The sequence below is a fragment of the Hippocampus comes genome, unplaced genomic scaffold (assembly GCF_001891065.2).
Source record: "Hippocampus comes isolate QL1 unplaced genomic scaffold, H_comes_QL1_v1.1 scaffold51, whole genome shotgun sequence".
In the NCBI taxonomy this organism is placed as follows: Eukaryota; Metazoa; Chordata; class Actinopteri; order Syngnathiformes; family Syngnathidae; genus Hippocampus; species Hippocampus comes.
In genome coordinates, this window is record NW_017805497.1 from 3610863 (window position 1) to 3635702 (window position 24840).

The 24840-nt window shown below is 41.9% G+C and overlaps 1 protein-coding gene across 2 annotated transcripts in view; it reads right to left on the reverse strand.

Moving 5' to 3' along the window:
• Window positions 1-929: 929 nt before the first annotated feature.
• Window positions 930-24840, reverse strand: part of ndst3 (N-deacetylase/N-sulfotransferase (heparan glucosaminyl) 3) — a 51915-nt gene continuing 28004 nt past the window's right edge. Inside the window, exons 7-15 of one of the 2 annotated variants that reach the window (XM_019876783.1) lie at window positions 16613-16795; window positions 14095-14191; window positions 13161-13284; window positions 10199-10373; window positions 9730-9900; window positions 9425-9534; window positions 4938-5040; window positions 3060-3170; window positions 930-2066 (exon numbers count right to left, since the gene is read on the reverse strand). In XM_019876783.1, the coding sequence (XP_019732342.1) occupies window positions 2037-2066; window positions 3060-3170; window positions 4938-5040; window positions 9425-9534; window positions 9730-9900; window positions 10199-10373; window positions 13161-13284; window positions 14095-14191; window positions 16613-16795 (1104 nt within the window). In that variant the 3' untranslated portion in view covers window positions 930-2036. Of the gene's footprint in view, window positions 2072-3059; window positions 3171-4937; window positions 5041-9424; window positions 9535-9729; window positions 9901-10198; window positions 10374-13160; window positions 13285-14094; window positions 14192-16612; window positions 16796-24840 lie in introns of both variants that reach the window. The other variant, XM_019876784.1, reaches the window with a different exon arrangement.

Below are 24840 nucleotides of genomic sequence, written 5' to 3' on the forward strand. Positions count from 1 at the left end.
ACACACACACACACACACACACACACACGTACTGTCACTGTTATGTGACACCTTGTCGACAGGAATAGCTGCCGTTTTCAGACTTGTCCCTGTTGACGTGAACAGGCAAACATGGTAATACTGTACCTTTAAAAGTGGGAGTGAGTGTGATAGTTGCCCTTTGGAACTCCATTACTTTGCTTCAAATGTGCTTTGTTAATGTCTTTGATCCTACGAATTACTTCTGTGGTGTGACAATCATTCTCAGTCCTGCTAAAGAGCGCCCCCGTGTGGTGATATAATCTTCGCTACTGAGTGATGCAAAGGGCCACCCACTTGTTTGACAAACACTTCTTAAAGATTGACATTGTCCCATCTCTGTTGAACTATTTTGAAAAGAGGCCTGCAGGCTATTCATATTATCCTTGAGGCAATCTAGTGGCCCTAGGCAATATGTTGGTGACGCTTGCTTTAGTGTGTCAAAGTTTTTGTCCAAATGTGAATAACATTAAAAATCTGTGATAGCAACTTTTGCGCTTTTGTGTTTCATTTAGAGACAGAACATTGACAAAACATGGCTAGTGGTTGGTTAACACGACGGACAGGGTAGACAAGAACAGGAGGAAACCCAAACCTAAAGATTTGAAAACAACATAAAACAAAACTAAATGCAATCTAAACAATGAAAAAAAGCAGAGGTGATGAAAGATGTTGATAAATATAACAAACTAATAAAGAGCTCTCGAAATTTGCTCATCAAAACGGAACATTATAATGCTCGTCAAGGCAGAATTTCTGATCGAGCTCTTGTATTGGACTATAGATTGATGCATTGTAGGTGTACCTAATGTTATGGCAGGCGGTTGTACAGAGCATACACTGACAGATTGTATCGACGAGCTGAGTAAAATCGCCTCCTTCTCTCTTCTCTCTCTTTTACAAGAAATGGCTTTTTTTCATGGCTCCCTTCTCTCATTTTTCCTGCTTTGTCTTTAAATCCTTCTCAGATTCTTTCATTTTATTCAAGGCTTCTCACAAAATGTTCATATTTTATGATGAAAGAAAAGAAAACCCATTAACAGCAGAGTGATAAAAACAACTCCACTTTTATTGCAGTTTGAATTCCTGCAATCTGTTTTCTTCATGTCATGGTCACTTCATGCCACAAACTTAATAGCAAAGAAACACACAAGTTCCAGAGTATGCATTTCTTTTAATTTTGGTTTCTCTTTTTGACACTTCAACATTGTTGTCATAAAACTGAAGGTAAACAACTTAAAAAGTGGTGTCATTAAGGAAAATATGAAAACCGAGGCAGATACAGTGACAAAATGGGGTGAGGGGCAGCCTGGCATCATATCGCATGTGTCACGTCCACTCGTTTTGATCTTTCATTGCCGTCTTCGGCATTGATACCGTCAACCCTAGTATATCGGATGCGGTTTTCTTCTCCTTCTTGACGCGCATGCTCCTTGTCTTAGCGGCGCCTTCCCAACTCTTATTTTCTGGAGACAGCCTGGGGTGACATCACTGAGGTGAACAGGGCTGCCAGATCTACCAGCAGCTACTTTCACTCGGAACAAACAAACTCATAGAAAATCACACGACAGGCTGCCATACGCCCTGAGACGATGCACCTTCTTCGAATTCTTTCCGTGGTAGGAACAACACCAGAAACTAAAAAGAAACGTTTTTCTTTTTTTTTTTGTCTTTTTCTTTTTAGCTTGAACGAAGTAGTGCACATGATGGGATTCACACAGCTGACCAGCGCTGTTCTGGTGTGATAAATTAAAGGTGAGAATTCCGCAAAACCTTCAAAGTTACTGCAGGTCTGCGTAAGAGTTCTACTTGGATGAACTTCTCTTTGTCCTCAGTGACTTCGGAGGGACTCCAACCATTCATCCCTTCAACCAGCCCTCCAAGTGTTCCACTTTCTTTGACCTTCAAAGGTGTGAAACAAGGTCTTGTGTTAGTCATCTTGACTTCGGCGCTCGCTGGAGAGTGCGTCTGAGGGTCGGGTGCTCCAGGTTTGCTCCGCACTGTTTCACCTTTGGCCTTTAATGCCGGCTCATGGATGCAAAGGTTATCTAACCTTAAAAAAGAGGTAAAGACCGAGTGGGAGTGGACAAAGAGGGAAAGGCAAAAACGGTAGAAGAACATGAATTTATGAAGCAAATGATGTGGTTTGTGGATACATTTGTAACGTGAAACATGCAAATGGTCTTGTGAAATCCATGTCTTGAACATCGAGTATTCCATTGTTATGCTGCTCAAAGGATGAATTTTTTTGCTCTTCACGAAGTATAAAATCCTTAAACATGTTCTACCTGGCAAAGTAATCATTTTTGACAATCAGATGGATGACATCCATCCACCCATTTTCAATAACAGTTCCTCTTTTGATCTTGAGCCAAACTCCGGGCAAGAGCCAGATTCACCCTTGAACTTGTTGCTCGCCAATTCTCGGCCACAGAGACGAAAACAAACATTCACACCCATGGAAAATTTGGAGTCTTGACTGAACTGAAGGCCTGCCTTACAATGAGTGACACAATTAAATCCAAAGTACATCCGAAGTGGAAAACACAAGGAGTGCTCTGTCAATGCAACGAAGAAAGGGATTTCTCTGGCTATAATATACATTATACAACGATGGAAAAGAGGTGTGAAAGAAAAGACTATGTGGCTTTTTTCCGGGTACTCCGGTTTCCTCCCACATTGCAAAAACATGCATGGCAGGCTGATTGGACACTCGACATTGTCCCTATGGTGTGATTGTGAGCAGGAATGATTGTTTGGCGGTGTGTGCCCTGTGATTAACTGGCAACCAGTTCAGGGTTTCTCCCGCCTATTGCCCGAAGACGGCTGGGATAGGCTCCAGCAAGACCACGACCCTTGTGAGGATAAGCCAATTAGAAACGTTATTATTATTATTATTATTATTATTATTATTATTATTATTATTATTATTATTATTTCCCTCATTGGTCTCAGGTAGAGTGAAAGATAAAATAAAGCAGTACTATAAGTAACACATTGACGGTAGCAAGCTGAGCTTGGTAGAGTTGAATGCTGCTGACCTTCTGTAGCTCCTCTCTCAGCCAGGAGGGAAGAGGCTGTCCAAGGCGATGCAACAGCTTTGACAGCTCCACGTTGTGTTCCCTGTAGTACCTGGACAGATATGACCGAGCCTGCACATGGCAGAGAGCATATTAGGACAAATGTCAAATTTGAAAGGATGTGATGGAGGTGCAAATGAAGATGAGGGGCAGGAAGGGCAAGCAATGATAAGAAGAGAAAGAGAAATGGTTCATGTACACCCTATTTAACTTCATTTATATCCACTCCGGTAATTTCCACCCAACCTTTATTGCGCCAAGGCACCCATTTTACATTCGTAAAACCTCACTTAAACCAAAAATGTCATGCAAATTATGAATACTGTCGTGAAATAATGATCTTCTCATCCCAATTTACAAATGCATTTAGTGTGGCCCTGTCTTCACCGATGTGCAGTATTTACACACTGTAAAAAAACACAACTTCAATTGGAACAACTTTAAAATATACTGTACATTATTGACATAAATGGCAACAATGTAAGCACAACAAAGCAAGCGAGTTGTTGGCTTAAAATCAATTTGTCGAGTTGTTTTTACATCTATCTTTAAGCTCTGGGACAATTCAAGGTACAACAAGCTCTTTTAACTCGTATTTCCTTGTTGAAATACTTGCCAATACTTGAGATTTTGTTGAATTGCCCAACCTAAGATTTTATTTAAGTTTTTTGCCTTTAATTTTTTTTTTAAATAGTGCATATAAGCAACAAGTGGATACACAGAATTATTGCGTTTATTGATCCTGCATTTCACTCATCATCAATGAAATTGACAGATGAACAAAAATATGTATTTGTAATTGGAAACAGTAAAAAAAAAAAATGCAGGCAAATAGCCATTAAATGAGGGAAGTTATCCAATTTTACGTAACTGGCAATCATTTATTTGAAATTTATAATTTATTTTACTTCATATATCATTGTCAGCAACATGTAGTGCCATGCAGAACCATTCGATACTCTTCCCCTTAGTGGCATAAGTTACAATTAAACTGTGTATCCACTCTGTGCCAGTCATGCAACAGACTAAGCCATGACTTAGTCACTCAGTCATGGTTTCCTGCAAGGATTTAATCTTAGTGTTCAGCAGGTCCGAATTTCACACTGAATGCATACATTTGTGAAATAAAGTCCAGAACATTATCATTCAGTAAAGGTGACATTTTTGTTTGGTGGTGTTTTCAAATGTCAAACACTTGACTCAATAAAGGGTTTGGCAAACACCGACCACTGCGACAGTCCTTACAAAATCAAAGAGCAGAAATAAGGGCATACTATTACTCATTGACAGTGCACAATCAACGTAAATGATGATTTGTTTATTCCAAACCCGTCATTTCTCAGAAAGAAGATGAGTAATTTCAATAATCATGAAAGAAATACTGATAAGCCTTCTCCCCGCTTTTGCGCCCCCCGGTGGAGGCTGCTGGCCCACAGTTTAATTACAGGTGAGTGCGGTGCACCCATTAGCCATGTGCGACTGCACGCCGAAGATGGATTGAATCCATGTGTGCTCATCTTCATTTGAGAGCAAATGTGTGATTTTTCCAAACTCTGTGGAATCACTGGTCTGGACAAAGATTTATAGATTGGATTTTCTCCTTGTCACATCCTCACTCCATCCTAATTTCAGCCCCACCACCGCCCACCCCCACACCCTCCGCTTCTCTCAAGAGTGTTGTGTCATTACACATAATCACATATTACTTTGGCTGTGTTTGCTGCACACTGACCACCCCATGTGGGGATTTCCTAGAAGAAGTGTTGCCTGCCGACGGTCACTGTGACACTAATCACTACTCAATATATTTTTAAAAATTAACAGAGTAACTGTGTTTACCTCTGGTTCCATAGGAAGATACTTTCGTCCTTTGCTCCTCCCTAAGCACTTGGTCTTTCCTCCCTCAAGCAGCTGGCACCAGAAGCCCTTTTGAGGGTCAAAACTGGATCGGAAGAAAGGAAAGAGGATATATATTTTTAATTTGTTAGAGAGGATGACAAACCAGACAATTGAGACATGTTTTCTATTCAAGAAGAGACCACTTCAGCTACTTGTAGATGTCAGACAAACCATCAATTGCACAATTTGTCGACTCATTGCCTTTTTCCATACAGTATTCATATGGCAATGTCAAATTATTATGACTGCTGTTTAACAGCACGTTATCCATTCACCAGCATTATTAACCCATTGTGCAACAATGCAAAAATCTACATCTCACTATAACTGCTTGTGTAATGTTTCAAGCAGTACTGGGTTGTGAAATGTTATTTTCTTCCAAGTTACATTGACATATCACCCTTTTAATCAGACTGCAGTTCGATTGGTTATACAGTACATGATATGTACCGTATTTTCCACACTATAAGGCACACCAAAAAACATTCAATTTTCTCAAAAGATGACAGTGCCCCTTATAATCCGATGTGCCTTATATATGGATTCATATTCGGATTTTTTTGGAGGACGTAGTATCTTAAATGTTCTGGAAAACGCTTTGTTACAGCTGCAGTGGTTGTGAAAGCACCATATAAATAAAGCTGTATTGTATTGTATTCTATTCCCTTTGGCATAGCTCCATCTAGTGGATGCATAACGCCACCACAGCCACTATTGTAACTTCTATTCTATGCGCCTTATAATGCGGTGCATTTTATACATGAAAACGGTTTTAAGAATAGGCCATTCATTAAAGGTGCGCCTTATAATCCAAAGTGCCTTATAGTGCAGAAAATACGGTAATCTTAACGTGCAAGAATATTTTAGTTTTAATTTTTGGGAAGACAGATATCAGAATTAATCGTAGATGTAAGCTGTGAGTAAAACTCCCAACTCATAACAACAGTAAATATTTGCCTCCATATTGTACTTTAAATACTGACAGGGACGTATTTCATCATTTGGGGGCCCATTTGTCAACTCAGTCATGTGGCTCTCCACATGAATTTTCAGTACGGACAAAAGTTTTACTTTCATCTCAAGGCCTTCAGTGAGATTCTTCAGGCTTATTTTCAAACAAGTGAATCATCTCTGCATTTTAACTGTATTTGACAAGAACATTCATTAACATTAAACATAGTTTACCATTTCTACCGCTTTCTTACTCAGTGACTGTTCATTTGAAAGTGAGTATTACATCTTTGTGGAGAAAATTGTCACTTGTGTCATTCTCCAGTTCATCTGCATCGCATTCTCCTCAGCTGACACTGAGAGCAATGCTACTGCTACTGGCAAGAGCATATGGGACTTGCTGTTGTCCATTCCACATATTTGGTATCACCAAGAAAAATGTTGAAACCTTCGGTAGTTTTGATTAAAATGTTTGTTTTCGCCTCGCCTTCTCTGCTCAACTGGAGTAACTTCCTGAATCAAGTCTGTGCATGTACAATAAGAGGCTGGAATTGTCCACTGCCTGAGAAGTGAAAGCGGAGCTGTCAGAAATGATCATGACAGATTACCGTATTTTCCAGAGTATAAGTCGCAGTTTTTTTTCATAGTTTGGGTGCGATTTATACTCTGGAGCGACTTATGTGTGAAATGGTTCACATATTTTACACATCACGTTATTTTCACATTAAACCGCAAGAGGGTGCTCTCTGCCTGTGTTGATACTTTCCACGTTGGCGGTAACTGAGAAAAACAACTGACGATGACTCTGATGTAAGCGACGTAGAAGAGGAAGCGCTGCATCTTCTACCTCCGGAGTTGGCGGAGTTGTGTTAGAAGTGACACCGAGCATGAAGATTTCATTGGATTTCGTGATTTGGAGTGACGCTGACGGTTTGGTAAATTTGTTAGCATGTTCTTTGTGCTATAGTTGTCTAAATAACTCTTAATATGTTACGCGAACATACCAGGCACATTCACAGTTCGTTGTTTAAATGTCAGGTAATGTTAGCATATTGTACACTTATTCAGCCTGTTGTTCTCTAGTTTTATTTTTATTTTAAATTGCCTTTCAAGATGACATGTTTGTTTTTGGTGTTGGATTTTATCAAATAAATTTTCCCCAAAAATGTGACTTGTACTCCAGTGCGACTTATACATGTTTTTTCCTTCTTAATTATGCATTTTTTGGCTGGTGTGATTTATAATCCGGAGCGACGTATAATCCGAAAAATACGGTAAGTATTTTGATATGTTTTTTTAAGTATGGAAATTAAAATGTTTAAAAATGCTTGTTTTAAATCCAAGAAAACAATGAATAGTTTTTTATTAGACTTTTGGAGGCCCCAGTCATTTTGTTGCGTTTGCCTGGCAAGTCCAGCCTTGCTCTTTGGCAAATGTGGATGTGACTGACAGACGTAAATATCACTGGTTATCTTCATGCATCATTTGGCGTCCTCATAAAATGTTCTTTTACTCCATGTGACAAGACAGGAGGAAGAAAAGATGAAATAAAACGCCTTTGTTGTTGAGGAGCTGTCAGGCCGCTGCCATGTCAAAAGAACAAGACAAGAAAAAAAAAAACATGTTTTTTTTTTGGGGGGGGGCTGTCTTTGTGCTCTCCCACCGTGCGTACACACATATACGTAGGCACACACTTTGTCACACTCCTGTCAAGATGCATCTCTTTGCACATTATTTTATATGCATGTCAGTCTACCATCTTTGACAGAGGCGCTCTCTGTCCCCATGTACAAAACTTGAGACGCCCCTGTCTGGAGAAGAGAGACAGGCTGCATTCTGATGAGCAGTGGTTGGCTAACAAACTGTTTAGCACCCTCAAAGCATGCAAAGAAACCCTTTGAGTTGTATTACTTTGCAAAAAGATGGATGAAATGGAGGGCCGAGAAAAAAAAAACGAACTTGAGTGGGGGGAGACACGTGTTGATAATTGAGCCAAATCTGAGCATTTTTCCTCTCTTATGATCAAAGTGTCCTTGGGTGTCTTGAAAGGCGCTTATAAATAAAATGTATTATTATTATTATTAAAGTCAACAAAGATACTTGTATGGGATGTCTCTCAAAGATCATCCTGAGTAATTTATCCTGTAGTTTTGGTTGTGTAAAGTGTATTTTTTTTCATCTGTAAAGGAAAACAGTTGAGGCCGACAGTCATACATAATAACGTTCATCATATGCATGTTACAAATACTTATGTGGTCAGCACTGTTTGGCCGAGTCATAGCCATCTTGATTGTGACGTGAATTTGTGTGTTTGCAGACCGTGTCTCCCAGGTCATTTACCACAGTAAAAATAACAGGGAGAACTGTTTGCAACTGCTATGTCATTAACAGCGAAGCCAACATTGAGGCTGTGTTCGGAATCATTGTCTTTCCACTTTATAGTGCTCTAGAATTTGATTTCGCCATTTCTAAGTGCAGTTCGAAGGTAGTCAGTATACTGTAGGTTATCCCCGATATAGTGCCCTCGGTGTATCCCATGATCCATCTTAAAAAGTAGTGAACGAGTCAACAACTGGGTCACCAGAAAAGAAATCCAATATATTCCATGATGGCAAAAAGTTACGGGCAAGGGGAGCAGAAGGAGCGATCATACAAACGTTCATATAGTGTTTTGTAATAATTTGTTGAAATACACTCAACTTCAAATAATAAAATGCTATTATAATTCATTTATTTGTTTAATATATTTTGTTAAGGTCCACCATCTTATACTGCAGTTATGTGACAGCAATGTCATTTCGAGTATGGGAGACCGGCCATGTACTGTATATCATGTTGATTATTTGTCTGTTAAGCTACATTTCATTGAAATTGTTTGTGCACATTTTGTAAAAGTTAGCTCTCAGCCAACCTGGCTCATTGTGAATGCACTCAGGGACAGTTGACTATATAGAAGTAATTTTGACTTAAATGCATCAGTACGTATTTGATTGCTATTGTAAAAGCAATCTGACATACAATCCAGCCACAACTGAGGAACATGAGTTTGCGCCTTCACAAGTAACTGATCATCGTAGGTCCAGCTCAACCAACCAACCAAGTTTGTGCTCTGAGCGTCTGCCCCAGCAACCGACCAAGCTTCTGCTCTGACTACCCTTGCCTGTGGAAGCAAGGCTGTTTGAAAGTTGAATCTGAGGGAGTTACTAAGGAGATAAATGTATCAAATTATTAATGCAAGAATCATGTGTTAAATTGGTTTAATTCGTTAATTAGGCTCTGTCACTCCAACATCAGATGTGTCTGGATGAATGGACACAATTATAACACACACTGCCAAATCACACTCATATAACTGCGAAAGAGGATCAACTCAATTTTCTTCCATTATTTGTTCCCGCGGGTGTAATGGCTTGATACTTTAATCCACACAAAGTGCGAAGTGTTGCTTAATGGGACGTCAAGGATGGGTGACTTACGTGAGGGCCTGTGAGTAGTTGAAATGAGGAGTGACTCCCAGAAACTTCTGGACTTCATCCATGACAGCAGCGGGGTCTGCTCTCAGCTGATGGCCGTCTATGATCATCAGCTATATGCAAAAACAATAACATCATAGTGGAATTCATTTCATTTTTATTCATGTATGCATTGATTTCAGGCGGTGGTCAAGATAGGCAAGAAAACTATATCATAAATCTCCAATCAATACTGAATTAAAACCAATCCTGTTATGTCAAAAGGCATGTAACACAGACGGCCATGTTCAACCTGAAGCATAAGGCACCTGGTTAGCAGGGTAGTGCGTGAGCCACCTCTCAAGGTGTGTGGCGTACAGGCCTGGGTTCAAACAACGGTTCTGCAAAGAACGCAGTTCGGCCGGGGCCCCTGCTCTGGCGGTGATGACATCGTAGAAAGAAAAGCGAAGCGCTGCATGGTCCTCGTGAGCTCTCTGATGCTGGGGTATCAAAAAATAAACATTCATGACAGTATTATTGCTGGTGACATTCAGATGTCAGATATAATACCACAGGGTCAAAATAAAAAACTAAAAGTCTTCTATCAATGTAGGTCGCTGTAATCAGCTACCAGAATGATAAACATGCAATTACAATTTCAACTCTCTGACTTTGTCAATCAAAAGTGAGAATCTTAGTTTTTGTAAAATTTTACAGCTCTTGTATATATTTGAGCTCAATATATTTTACCAGATGAAATGGCCAGTGTGTTTATTCTGTATGTGTGATTGCATGCACCTGGTACCAGCTGTAGGCTCTATCTGAGGGATTGATGAGCAGGGTGATGATCTTGGCCTTGGGCAGCAGGGCTGCGACGCGCCGTGGGGACTCCTCTGAGGGGAAGTAATTGGCACTTTTCTCAAACAGGAAGTCCGTACTAACATTGGAGGGTACGGGGAAAAACTCCATGTACCTACGGCAAGAGATGCACACAATGTTTAAAATATTTTTGTTGTGTTCGGAAAGCCTCCTTCCTTAACCGTCACCTTATCATAGTGGAGGGATATTTGTGTCCCAATGCTCATAGGAGCTCAGTTGTCTGGGGCTTTATGCCCCTGGCAGGGTCATCCAGGACAAACAGGTTCTAGATGAGGGACCAGACAAAGCAAGGCTCAGAAACCCCCTAAAATTAATACAATTATTGGAGGATGATTTTCCCCTGCCAGGCCGGATGTCTGGTCACCAGGCATGCACCCATAAGGCCTGATGGGGCACAGCGTGGGGAGGTAGTGTGTGTCCGTCTTCTCCAACAGTGGGAGGGTCAGTCCAGTGACCTGGGTGGTGGGTGGTGGCTGTCGGCACGACCTTGACAGATGCTGGCTCTAGGTGGAGGTCATCTCCCTGGAGAGGAAGGAGTCTGAACTCCAAGTGCAAGGTCACAATTTTCGGATTTGAAATAGCCAACCTTGCCTCGACGCATAGCTTTGGCTCTGGTGCCAATCCTCTTGAGAAGGGATGGACTGAAAGTACCTCCCCTTTTCGGAGTCCTTCAATTCCAAAGATAACTCCTACTGAAGACTTGCTCTTTCTGCTTAGGAACTTCAATGCTCATGTGGACATTGACAGTGAGACCTCAAAGGGCATGATTGTGAGGAGGGCCCCAGGATCACAACCTAAGCTGTGCACTGTCAGAGATTGGCCAAAACGAACACTGCGCTCAAGCATAAGGGTCAGCATGCATGAACTTGGCACCAGCACATTCTAGGCTACAGTTCAATGGTAAACGTGCCTGTGTCAATGGACTCGAGCCATATAAATTGCACACTCACTTGGGGGAAGATGCCAGTTTCACCTGGCAGACATGAACGAATCGTGAGGGTCTGCTTGGAACATCTGGCAAAGTGCTGTTGGAAGACGTTTCAATTCTCACCCATGGAAGACTGTTCACCATATTCCAGAGGGAGGTGGTAGAATTTGAGTGTTCCATTTTCCGTGCCTCCATAGTTAAAGCCAACCTGAGCTATAGTTGTAAAGTGGTAGGTGCCTGTTGATGAGGCACTCCCTGAACCTGTTGGTGGACACAGGTGGTGAGGGATGCTGCCAAGCTGAAGAAGGGAGTCCTATTGGGCCTCTTTGGCCGAGAGGACTCCAAGGGCAACTGATTGTTCCTTTGCAGAGCCAAAGACTTTCTGTAGAAATACTTTGTTGATGCGATGGAAAATGACTTCCGGATGACTGAGGAAAATTTGGTCCACCATTTAGTGTCTCAGAGGAGGGAACAAGTGCACCATAAGAACATTGCATCTTGGGGATGGGGTCCTGCTGACCTGGACTGGGAACATTCTGAGTCAGTGGGGAGAATTGAGGACCTTCTTAATTCAACCGACATGTCTTCCTAGGTCCCTTCTATTTCTGGGTTGAGGTCGCTGTATCTGTTGAAAAGCTTCTCATTGGTAGGGCAACGAAGGTGGATGAGATCTGCCTGGAGTTGCGAAAGGTTCTACGTGTTGTGGGGCTGGCTGTCTTGGTTCACAGGCCTCTGCAACATCATATGTACATAATAATAATACTACTACTACTACTAATAATAATAATAATATGCATATGTACATCACTGACAGTGGCTCCAGATTTGGCCGACTGGGATGAAAGTCCTTTTTATTAATAAGAGGGAGAAGAGGGTACGGTCTATTTGGGGGGCTCTGGAGAGAAACTTCTAAACGGATAAAATGAGTTTAGTGAGTGTCTGGGTTTTTGAGAAATGCATTTTTTTTTTGCTTTCATTTTAGGTTAATTGAAGACTATAGGTAGTGTAAAGTTGGAAATGTGAGTGTGAATGGCTGTTTATGTGTCCTGCAATTAGATGGTGATCAGTCCATGGTGTAGTCAACATCTCACCTAAAGTCAGGTTATAAAACTAGTTTTAGCTCACCTGTAGAAATAACTTAAGCTCACATGTGACCCAAATGAAGTGGACGAGAATACAGTGGGGAAAAAACGGATAGATAGATGATGTTTGTGATTTTTTTTTTCCAATCATAGGCTAAATATCATTAACCTTGTAACTAGAGCCTGTTAAGTACAACAGCTTTTATAGTCCAAACAGTCTACCAATTTTAGAGAATAGTGGAGGATGGCCGGTGGAATAATTTATGGTCATCGAGAGCCACATACCTAAAATTAACACGGTATGTCAATATCCAGTATGTTGATGCTATGGAAATGGTAGTCAACTAATTAAAAGAAAGTGTGTATGTAGAGCCTACCTACAACATTGCCATTGTTGTTTGTACTCCAAAACGAGGACTCCATTTCACATTTCTAGCAACACGAATGCAATAGTTTGCAGATTGTACCAGATGGAGCTGTACTGGTGTCCTCCAAGTCAGGCACAAGCTGTAAAAGTCATTGCTAAACTTAAAAAAAAAACAAAAAAAAACTTGAAATGGACTTACTTATACAATTTCAACAGATGACTTTCAAGTACTAGCATCTGTATCCCTGCCAGCTAAACAACCCATTTACTGGTCAATTTAGGCCCATGTATATCTGCTAGCTTTTTAAAAAAAGGCAAGAAAGGATCATTTTGAAGACAACCAAATGCTTTATGTGTCATTCAATGCTGCAAGGAGAAATAGGTCTTCTTTATGCAATGGCTTGTTTGTAACCATTCCCTTTATCTTAGCTTCTAGCCAACCGGGAGTGAGCGGGGGTAATCAGAGCCGAGATCATTATAAGATAGCAGATTGTGTGTCCCCACCAGTCAATTCCTTTGTGGTAGTTGTTGGTGTTGAAGAACTGGACCTCCTCGTATGTCTTTGGACTGGGGAAGTTACTGGAGATGGAGGGATGCATGAGGAGGAAGAGATAAAGTGCTGTCGTCCCTGCAAGAAAGGGCATAATTCATAAAGGTGCTCATTAATTCAGATGAGCAGAGGGGCGTGTGTGCGTTTGTGACAGACATCATATTCTCAGCCATACCTGATGCTTTCCCTTCTCTTTCCACCGGTCACCTTGCTGACAATACACAGTGTATGTGTCTCTAATGATCATAGGCATGCCCATCAAATCATTCCAAAACGTTCTTGTGTCCCTTTTACCAGCAGTCCGTCTCCTTGGAAATTTGTTTGGCCTCTCATATCGTGCCAACCTTTCTGACAGGCAGTATGAGGGATCCCAGTTGAAAAAAAAATTGCTTGAATTCTTCTTCTTGTATGCTCCTGTTGCCATAGTGACTCGCCATTCATAATATCAACACCTGGTTAATTAGCACCATTACAGAGACCTTCACACCCCTTGTGCTAAACACTAATTATGGCAGTAAAGAATTTATAACATTACGAGCAAGCAATCCTGTGTGCAAAGACCCGTGCAGAGTTTTAATTCTGCACCCACACCAGACACTTCCTGAACTACACCTTTACAATTAGATTCAACGTCGTAATACATCATTCAACAATGTTTATTGCAGCTTCCATGATGTAAAACTACATTGCATCCCACTACGTTTTAAAATAATCTTATTACAGTCACAATCATGAGTGTTACACTGTTTCAATAATAACTGAGCATTATTGTTTTGTTTTTTTTGTTTTTTTTGCAAGAACAGCTTTCTTATACAGCTCTTGTAGACCAATGAAAGTACATCACAATAAAATCAGCCTTAGTGCTGTATGTTTTTATCAGGAGCTTACCTGTTTTCTGTGGTCCTGCCACCAAGAATTTGGGTAACCTGTCACAGGTCTTCTCTTTGGACCAAATATCTTTGTGCCGTTTGTCATCACACGGGTTCTGAAGGAGCACAGGCAAAGAATGAGTGCTTATATGCAGTGCAGTGCTACAGTGCAAATGTAACATACAGTATAAACATGCATGCATTATTGAAACGGGCCTCACAACTAAATGATTAATGAGCTGCTACACCTCTTACTGCACGCATCTGCAACTAAAGTGTCAAATCTTTCAAAAAACAATATGTAACTAATTTCACATCATTTCTTCATTTTCCTCACAAACCCAGATCTAATATTTAAATGTGCTATTACATGAGTGGACCACCCAGGGCACATTTCATGTTGTGCGCATTCTTGTAATTTTGATGGACACACAGAAGGAAGTCAGTCGGCCGGGTTCATGTCTACAGTATCTATAACAGGTCCTGAGGAAGGCTAATGCTATATTGAATTGTCATCCACTCCAAAATGAGTTGGAGCTTTTGCCTTTAAGCCATTGGTTGATTGCTCCTGGGAGGACGACAAAAAGGCTACAGGTTTCATTTATCCCAAGTGCAATTTATTTACTTAATGGCAACTGCCCGGCGATTGCTCTTGCTTTGAGCTCCCATTGCTTATTTGCACGTCAGCACATTCCACTTTTTGCAATAACTGATAATAATTGTCTAGTCACGGTAGTAGCTCTGGACTCAACATGTTTTAGTGATCTTGTGAAGTTATGATGCCTCATTTTATTTGGTTTTATATTGAGTCTGGGATTTAGTTTTTAAATGGTGTCTTATGTTATGTCATTGTGTACCTTGTCCTTTATGTACTTCTGCTGCAACATCAATTTCTCTCAAAGGGAAAACAAATACTTTCTGATTGTGAAGACATAAGCAGATGTTTCTTTTGTCCAAGATTAGAACACAAATGACTACGTTTACCACACACCGTTACATCTGACCAGTACATTCCATCTATTTGCTAAAACGTGACACATCAATAATATATTGGGTTTTGAGACATTGTTATGGGAGTTAGTGAGTGAATTATTCATGAAGTAAACACTTATGCCTGTAGATGGAGCCCTAGAGTAGTGCAAAACAAAATGTTCTTTCTTGCCCTCGTCACATGTGCGGCTAACTACATCATCCACAAGGGGGGATCTTGCAGTTTGGGTGCCACTGTCATACATAGACCCCAGCAAATCTCTTTCTGTTATTGGAATGTGAAGCTGGTGTGCGCTTTGACTGCCCTGATTTTCACACAAATGAGAGATGCCGCCACAATTTCTGTTGCATCCCACACTGGTGCACAACTGTGCCCAGTTAAGCTCAAGTCTAAAAACCAAAAGAAAGAAAACTCCAGTTAAACTGTGCTTTGCGCTTGACTTGAACTGCGACCAAAATTGGGGTCCAGAAAAGCCCTTTGGTCTACTTGTTTGGTCGAAACCAAAAGCTGGCTTTTTTTTTCATTCGGTGCGGTTCATAATCAGGCAGTACTTTTTGCAAGTGAATTATATTCTGTAAACACATCGATGCGTGTGATGATCGGTGCTCCCAATGGACAGAAATGGTGAGGTCGGCACACAGAGCACAGCCCTGGAGAGGGAGGGAAACATGCAATTCCTCCATGCTGCATTCTTGTTCTGCATATTTGTGCTGTTATTAGAGCTGCAAAATAATTGTGAGCATCAAGAGCAGTTCATTTATTGCGGGTTTCACAACATGCTGTTTCTAATTTTGGAACAGCATAAACGAATGCGTGCAGTAACCCAAAGGAGAAAATGTGCTCTGCGTGTCCTGACCCACAACATGCCCATAAACAGAAAACGGAGGATCAGGTATGAACTCAATTACAACATTCACTCCATGCTATTATCGGCAGTCCTTAGAATTTTCACTTGAAGTGAACCGCACCGAGGGCCACCTCAAAGAGTGAGTCTCGTCCAGTTGGTTGATTCGCACCAGGATTCATTTATGTGTATTCACACCTGCATGAAAGGTCTGGATCAGTGTGGCAAATAAAGCCTGGTCCGTTTAAAGTGGACCAAACAGTGCAGGTGTGAACACAGCCCCCTGAGTAAAAGCAGAATTTTCATTTTCGCTTGTGGAGGAAGCACTTCACACATCACCAGCCCTCTAAATTACTCTTGTCAGTTAGTGTGCAGATCCATGTATGTGACTCATGCAACAGACACTTTGCCAAATGCAAATATTTGGCCCTCACTCACCCGGCAACTTTACCAAACATCATTAGGTTTTATGTAAATTAGGTACACTGTTTAACAACAATCTCACAAAATTCAGAAAAGCTCTCTTAAAGACGCATTTGCGGAAATAGGTAGACAACAAAAGATTTACTTTTTCACTCTTATAGAAAGCTCGACAGGCATTCAAAAGGACCGATTATTTGTATACGAGCAATTCAAAAACTAAGGTCCGCTTTAAAGAAAGCAACGAAGAAAAACACACAGGAAATACACAAACAAACACACCTGCCATTGTGGGTCTCTCTGTTCAGGAAACAACTGGAAGTACTTCTGCGCAAGCTGAGGAGGAGGAAGTGTATGGAGTCTTAGGTTTGTCCACGAGCGAAGAAAAGAGGCCAAGTGGACAAACGAGTAGAGACCGAGGCGATCATTGCCATAGTTGGACAGATGAGTCATGAAGATACTGATCTGTGGAGGGAGAGGGAAAAAAAATCAAGAGACTGGTAAAAGAAATGATCGATGGAAAGCCCGAACTGGGATGCAGTATTGTGCTATGCAAAACTGTAAAATAAATCCAAATTGAATTTTGCAAATTCTCATGTTTGTGTGGGATTAAGGTAATACAGGAAATCCAATCGCTGTTGCCTGCAGGGCAAACAGATTATTTGAAAATCAAAGAGACTGTCCACTGGGAATCAAAATGTGTTATCACTATGCAATGAGGAAAAAAAATGGCTCATTTAGTTATGTAACACTGAGTGCAGCTTCGAGAAGAAAAAGCAGACACTTGGAAATGGATTTATTTAGTCTTTGTGACAGATTGAGTTGAGGCAATACGCCTTACGGCCACTGGGTGTTGATGGCAGAGACATGGCTTCGCACGGATACTGTGTTTGGGGTTGTGTGGGGAGCGGGGGGGGGCAACCTGGAGGGTTACTGGCGAGGGATGGTGTGCTCGTCCGTATTGGATTGGTGCTCGTACAGGATGATCAAAGAGACAAGGGATACACATGCACATGCACGTACGCACACGCTTCCTTTGTGATTGGAGGACATGGGGAAAGTCTGGAAGGAATGGTAACATTAGCCATTAAGGCATGAATTATTTGTTGGGTGTGTGCATGAGGGATTGTGTGTCAGAATATTTAGGGCTGTGGATGTGAACTCTTGCGCGCGTGCATACACGCTCACACACACACACACACACACACACACACACACACACACACATGCACACACCGCACGTGCACGCGCACAACCGCATACACAGACGCACACACAGAGGACCGTCGTGACTCCGTTTTAAAGCATGAAGGTTGCCGCGGATAGAAAGCGACAGCGTTGGGGTTTGACGGATCAGCATCCGGCCAACCTAGAAAGCTGTCGTGAATACCAAGGCTCACAATACTGATGTGACGGTGTGTGTGCGTGTGTGATGGTGTGTGTGTGTGTGTGTGTGTGTGTGTGTGTGTGTGTGTGTGTGTGTGTGTGTGTGTGCGTGCGTGCGTGTGTGTGTGTGTGTCCTTCTGACGGCAGCTACAACACCCAGTTCGTGCGCACACAGGGCCGATGCACCACAATTAAGTGTGTCTGCCTCACGTTGGCCTCTCACAGCTGAATTGTCCATCCTTTTTCATCAGAATCTGGTGGGTGGCTATGGAGGGATACTGAAGATCAAATATTCAGCCACTGAATCTGTTTCCCATGAATCATAGTGTGGAAACCTCCTCTTTCATGGATGTGAATTCTGGGAGATGTGCAAAATTGAATGAGACAGTCTCTCACTGGAGACATCTATTCACATTTGGGATGTGAAAGGAATATCGCCGGTGGCGTTAAGCAGATGGGAGGGTGGGTGGGTGGGGGGTATGGGGGGGAGACGAGGAACATAATGTGGACATTATAAAATAGATTTGCAGTGATGTAAATAAGATGTTTTTAAAGACTTCTTCCTCGGTCTCTCTCTTTTTTTTTTTTTTTTAAAGCAGGCAAGTTGACCGGAAGGTGATTTATGTTCTCTTCCCGAACACTCAGTATATTATGATGCTTTGGCCGGGAGGGGCGTTTGTGTGTGTTGTGTGCATTGTGTGTATATGTGCAGGTCACAGAGAAAGAGAAGCTAAATGGATACTAAAATGGAAACATTAATTATAGAGTTTGAGGTTGGTTGCCAAATTAAACAAAGCGAGAAAGAGAGGCTGATTGCATTTCGAATTATGCAGCAGACAAAGGAAAGAAGCGGTGAACATACGAGGAGTACAAAGAAAAAGAAAGAGAACGTAACCTTGGCGGAGTGTGAATTTAAAAAGCCACTTGACACAGTGGAAGACCCGAACTCTCACGGTGGAACAAGCCACAGTGGCTTAGAATTCAATGAATTGAACTGTGTAAACCTTTTTTTTTTCTTCCCCAACATCCACTGTGGTGACTCATTTCTTGCATGTTGGATTATTCTGAAGCCCATTTGTGTCTTTAATAACGAGTACAGTTTTCAAAATTAACCCTTTGGGATTGTGCTGAAGTCATTCGTGCGCTGAGAGCAGAGGTTTGAAAACCTGACAGAAATAAAGGAAAGCACACAGCCTCCCTTGTTTCATCTTTGTCCCGTGTCTCTTTCTCCTGACGCTCCCACGCAAACAGCTTCAATTCCGCCCTCCTCTCTCATCTTTGAATGTCTTGCTGGAGAGCCTTCGTCAGTTTATCTTTTCCTCCCCACTCCCGCTTCACACTGACCTAGATGCTCTAATGAAACATGTCACTGCTACATGGAGTGATGTTCTTCAAAATCAATCAAGAGCCACGCACACCCACACACCCACACACACACACCCACGCACCCACACACACACACACACACACACACACACACACACACACACACACACACACGCACACACACAGACATACAGAGACATCAGGGTTTACAAAGGAATGAAAAATGACTCAATGCAACTTAATGAACAAACGTGCTGATCTGTTCACGTCAAACTCAGGTAGGCACTGCAGATATGAAGTACAATACAGCTGAATATGATCTCTTTCCCCCTTCAGTCGGAAACTTGGCCTGAGACAGAGGCTTTAGGTTTATCAACGCCTCCTGACAGATGGAACGGAGCAGCTTGCGGGAGCGCGAAAGCCCTTTCGGCTGCACTCCTCCCGCAGAGATGTGCTTGCCAAGAGCGGATACGGCTCGCTTTTATGAAAAAAAAATAAAAAATACGAGACGAAAGGGGAGAAGGCGCTGCTTTTGGAGTGTATGTTTCATCGTCGTGTCGTGGAACATTTTGAAGTCGAGAACATCTAAAGCCGCACAAATGTGACGCGGCGTTTATATGATATCATTCAGCAGACCTCTACTCTGCGTGTGTGCTTTTGTTAAAGCAGTTGGAGTCATTATTTTTGATCATCTACTGTCCCCCCCCCCTCGCTACCCAAAAAAAAAAACAAACCTTGAAACGTTGTTGACTAATGGTGTCATCGGAGAACACTACCGCTTTCGCCAACGGAAGTAAGTGTGACGTCATGGTGAAAAGGTCTATTGTCTGGTTTTCAGGAGAGGACGGTTAGCTGAGCAAGGCGTGACAGACTAGGTTAGTACCTGCCAGAGAGGGGGAGTGGAGCTTGGCACAAGGGTGCAGGGGAAGGACAGAAGCCTCTGCAGAGAGCCTGGGGACCTTTGCCCTCCCCAGGTTTGTGGATGACACTGTAAATTGGCTCAGCTCGGCTGTGGGGGTACAGGAATCACAGTGAACGGGACAAAGTGTAGGACAGGAAGAAAAGCACGATTACCAGAGGTGGGAGTAAGTCACGCAAGTGCCAAAGTCATGAGTCTCAAGTTTTATGTGCTACATTATATTCGACTTGAGTAACTTTGTGGAGGAATTGTACTTGTCAAAGACTTTTTTTTTTTTTTTTACTTGAATGGGTTTGTGAAGTAGAAACATAATTTTTACATTGACATATATTGTGCTTGCTACTTTATCCACAGTTTTATTAGATTCAACAATGCAAAGTCAATGCTAGAAGTTTGATTGCATTTCACCAATCAAACGAGGCTAGGCGGTCACATCGCAACGATCCAACACGGAAGCAAGGAAGTTAGGCGACAGCTCCGGATGGATGGAAAGATTAGGGCTGGGTTAAAAAAAAAAAAAAAAGGATTAATTGAATAGAATCGATTTTTATTTTCATAGTCAGATATCAATTCATAAAAACATGGATCGATCCTTTTAACACATCTTTTTTTTCCCCATAAATACTTGTGACTTCTCGCAATACGCGAGATCTCGTCATAGCTCGAGAGTCGTGTATCAAATAAGGCGGAAGCCGGAAATCAGCACCAAGACGCTTGACGGCAGATTTTTAAGTTTTGGCGTTTAAAAAAAACCCACAAAGACAGCAATGAACTGAAACTTAGAGACAGTGAGGAATTTGAGTGTGTTTTTGCCACTTTATTTACGCGGCCTGTCCTGTGATTGGTATTGATTCAAATGATTATTTATTCTTTTGATCAGGTCATGTTAAATAGAATACACATGATCAATGTAATTGCTTTGTCGACATTTCAGCCTACAGGAACTCCAACTGGAACTTGAGAAATTACAAGCGGCTGCCTTGCTCTGCATTTCAAAAGCATAATGCTCTGTGTAATCAAACCAGTAGGTCAACTGCGGCATGTGAATGCAAATTACACTTCAACCAACCTACTCGGCTCCGTTTGAGTTGTAGTTTTCTTGCTGTAGAAAGCGTTGCTACCCAATCTGCAAGGTATGTAGATACTTGAATCTTTTTTTTGGGGGGGGTGGGGGGGGTAATCAAACAGATATCATCAGCATTGCTGATGAATGTAGGTAAATCTGTTCATGATTAATATCATGAAATTACGCATAATTCTATCGTTAATTATTTCTGACAGTTGACCCTTTTGTGCTGGTTCACATGTGTAAGTAAACAAAGTTAATTTGGGAACCCGTATCTCATATAGAACAATATCCTTGTTTTCAAGTGATATTGTTAGGCTTGTAATCCAAATTTGAATTTGTGCATTCCTATTTCATATTTTTATCTATTTGACATTCATGCACCATTTAAAAATGAAATCCATCAGATGTTAGTCACTACGAAGTTTAAACGAAACGTGTGCGAGGGGTTTTTGTATGGTCTCTCCATATCAGACTTTTTCGCGCACTACACACACACAAAAAAAGCTTTTCTTTCAACAACAAAAATAACCTCACTGATGATCTCGAGGTTCGAATGTCCAACAGGTAAGACTTGTCAAGTCATGTAATTCAAGTCAAGTCCCATGAAATACCTCGTTAAAGTCAAGTCAAGTCTGTCATAAGTCTCAAGTCCTAAAATTGGTGACTTAAGTCATGTGACTCAAAAGCCCCCCACCTCTGACGCATACCAACAAAAGATGCGACATACAATGTAGACAGTTTGCACAAAAGGACATTACAGGGCACGGGACAAGAACAGTAACACACGCACGCACGCACGCACACACACAGACACACAACTATGCAGGATGTACCTTGATAATTCTGAACATCCTCAGTTCACTTGGCCTTGCATTGCAGAGCTCTTTCATAGAAATGAACTCTGCCATGTCACCGCATCACCAGTTCAGTTTTATGCAGCACAGTTTTACACGACCGCAAACTACAACCAAATGTATTGTTTCCTACTTAACATAATGTAGCGTGAAATGAATAGAAATCAGTCTTTGAGCTTTACTGTCAAGGCCAAATTTTTCTGACAGCTCTCTGTGGAAGTGTACCTAATGTTTTGGGTTGTGTTTGTGTGTGTGTGTGTGTGTGGGTGTGTGTAAGCTTCACCTTGCTCTTTTACTGTCTGAGGCTCGCTGGCGTGATTTAGAGCTTCTCCTGAGTCAGTGTTTTATTGGTCCTCCGGAGGGTGTGTTTACTGAGAGCAGCCTCCTCTTTTTTTCCCTCCTCCTCATCCTCCTCTTCATCCCCTGTACTTCTTCTGCAAACACATAAACACACACACACACACACACACACACACACACACACACACACACACACACACACACAAGCACACTCGTGTCGAAATATAAAAATCTTATAGGATTAGGCCAGTCATGTAGTTGAGTTCTGACATGTTGTAACCTCCGCTAACATGAGTGCATGATTGGGAGAAACAACTTGTTTTATTCGTCTTGGTTTAAGCATGTTTCACTCTTTCCTCTCATCCAGCCGTCCATCTTCCATCCATCATCCAGTTTACATCTACTGTAGGATCGTACTGAATTCAACATCCATCCATCCACCTCTGTATCCAATACCGCTCATCCACTGTGTTTTTCTGTACATCAACTGCCTCTAAACATCCGTACCGGCATTATCCTTCCATCCATCCACAAGCTCCATCGTCCATCTATCCTTCCACCCATCTCCTTCCATCCATCTATTCATTCCCAATCTACAGACTTTATCTACCATCCATCCATCTATCTTTCCATGAAGGCCATTATTCATTCACTCTATTTATCATCGGTCAACCCATCCTTATCCTCCATCATAACTGTGTCCCAGTGCACAAAGCAAATGTTTGGTTGAATATGGCATGGAAGAACTTGATAGCCAATCACTTTTGACCGCATCATACATTTTTGGAACGTGCTTCAAGAGAGATGGTGAGCTAGCAGGCCCTCTCTCAGGTTCAGCACCAATGACCACGTGTGCTCCACAATCTAGAAGAACAGACATGGGTGTTGGCAAAAAGACCAATTCCGTCCTTTCCTCGACTTGCACATGCGACATAATCGCCATTTGTCCTTCTAGTGCATACATCCATTCGCCTATTCCCCATTACAAACCACTTTGTTCCACATACAATTCTGCTTGATGGAATTGTTATTGCTACTAAAACGAAACCCACTCCTCCTGGTTTCATTCTCTCTTCCTCTTGCCCTTGTCTCTCTCTCCTTTCTCTCTAAGCCCATTTAGCTATCTTTGTCTCCACAGTGAATAATCGAAAGCTGAATGTCAATACAGAAAATGATTCCAATTCAACTTATTCTGTCCGCTCCAGTCAACAGCTAGTGTGTCTTTCCATTCCGCTATCTTTGCTCCCACTTTATTATTTCTCCCTATTTGTCCCGTTGTTGCATTAAGAGTGCGTGTGCGTGTGCGTGTGTGTGTGTGTGTGTGTGTGTGTGTGTGTGTGTGTGTGCGTGCGTGTGTGCGTGCATGCATGTATAGCTGCCAAAGATATTAGAGGTGAGGAGGAGGATACTGGAGAATGTGAAGGGAGGAGTGGACACGAGACAAAAATTGAAAAAAAAAAAAAAAAGAAATGATTGAGCAAAGTCAGGATACTCCGGCTGCGGAAGGGGAAAAAAATAAGGAGAAAAAAAGTCAAGCTACCAGGGTAGGAGTGCCTGGGAAAAACAGTAAGCCAGTGTGGCGGGGGAGTGAATAGTGCTGACTTTTTCGGGTTTGGCTAATAAGCAGGGAGGCAGACCTAATCGGTAAATGTCAGCCCTGATAAATGTCGACGGCTTTGCTGATGTCAGCAAGTCACACATGATAAACATACAGTCCGACTCATGCGGAAACATTAACATACGCAGTAGTCTGTACGTGTGCATGTCTGTGTGTCTGTATGCTTCTTGATTCTCAAGATGCCGTGAGCTGAAAATTAAAACTCAAATCATCTGCCACTTTATACTCCTCCTTTATCCCAGTCTCTCCCTTGGCTTCTTCACCACCTTTCTGGCCATTTATCCATGGGCTGCTTTGCCCTTATTGGCTGTTTGCAAAGCTCAGGTCAGACAATCAATTGCCAAGCTTGTGCTCGGGTGTGGGGGCTCAATGATTAGCAATGTGGCGCCGGAATGATGAAAAAGTGTCCAAACATGCGGGGACACATGCATTCGTGCATCCAATATGCCGATGCTTGTCACTGAACTGCCACCATGGGCCAAATGTGATTAAAAATCATTGAATGGGAAGTGACAATGTTACCAACGCGTGGATCATCACACAAAAGGGAAAGCCTGGAGGAATGAAAGCGCCGCGCTTCAGAACGCTATTGATTGCAAAGCACACACTCTAATGAAAGCTTTTGTCTCTGCAAATGGAAACCTAGCAGGGAGACAGGAAAGTGAATCATCAGTGGCTGCGTGGCATGTGTGTGTGTGTGCGTGTGTGTATTTGAGTTGTGGCAGAGGGCTGTCATGTACGGTTCAAATTGCTTTTGTGTTTAAAAAGATCGCTTCTTTAGGAGCTACAACATGAGTTCCAACCCATATTGGAGGATAAATGACATCAGGAGCACGGGGAAAACAATAATTAGCCTCGGTGTGCACGTCTATGTGTCAGACTGGAAGAGATATGTGAAAAATTTGGGGATCGGCGGTAATGACTAAAAGAGACCCATCCAAACAAAATGAAAAGAGGAAAAAAAGCCATTGAGCCTGATTCACAAATTTGATTCTAAGTTCTATCAAGCCATTGATAGTCCATTTTCTGTTCGATGAA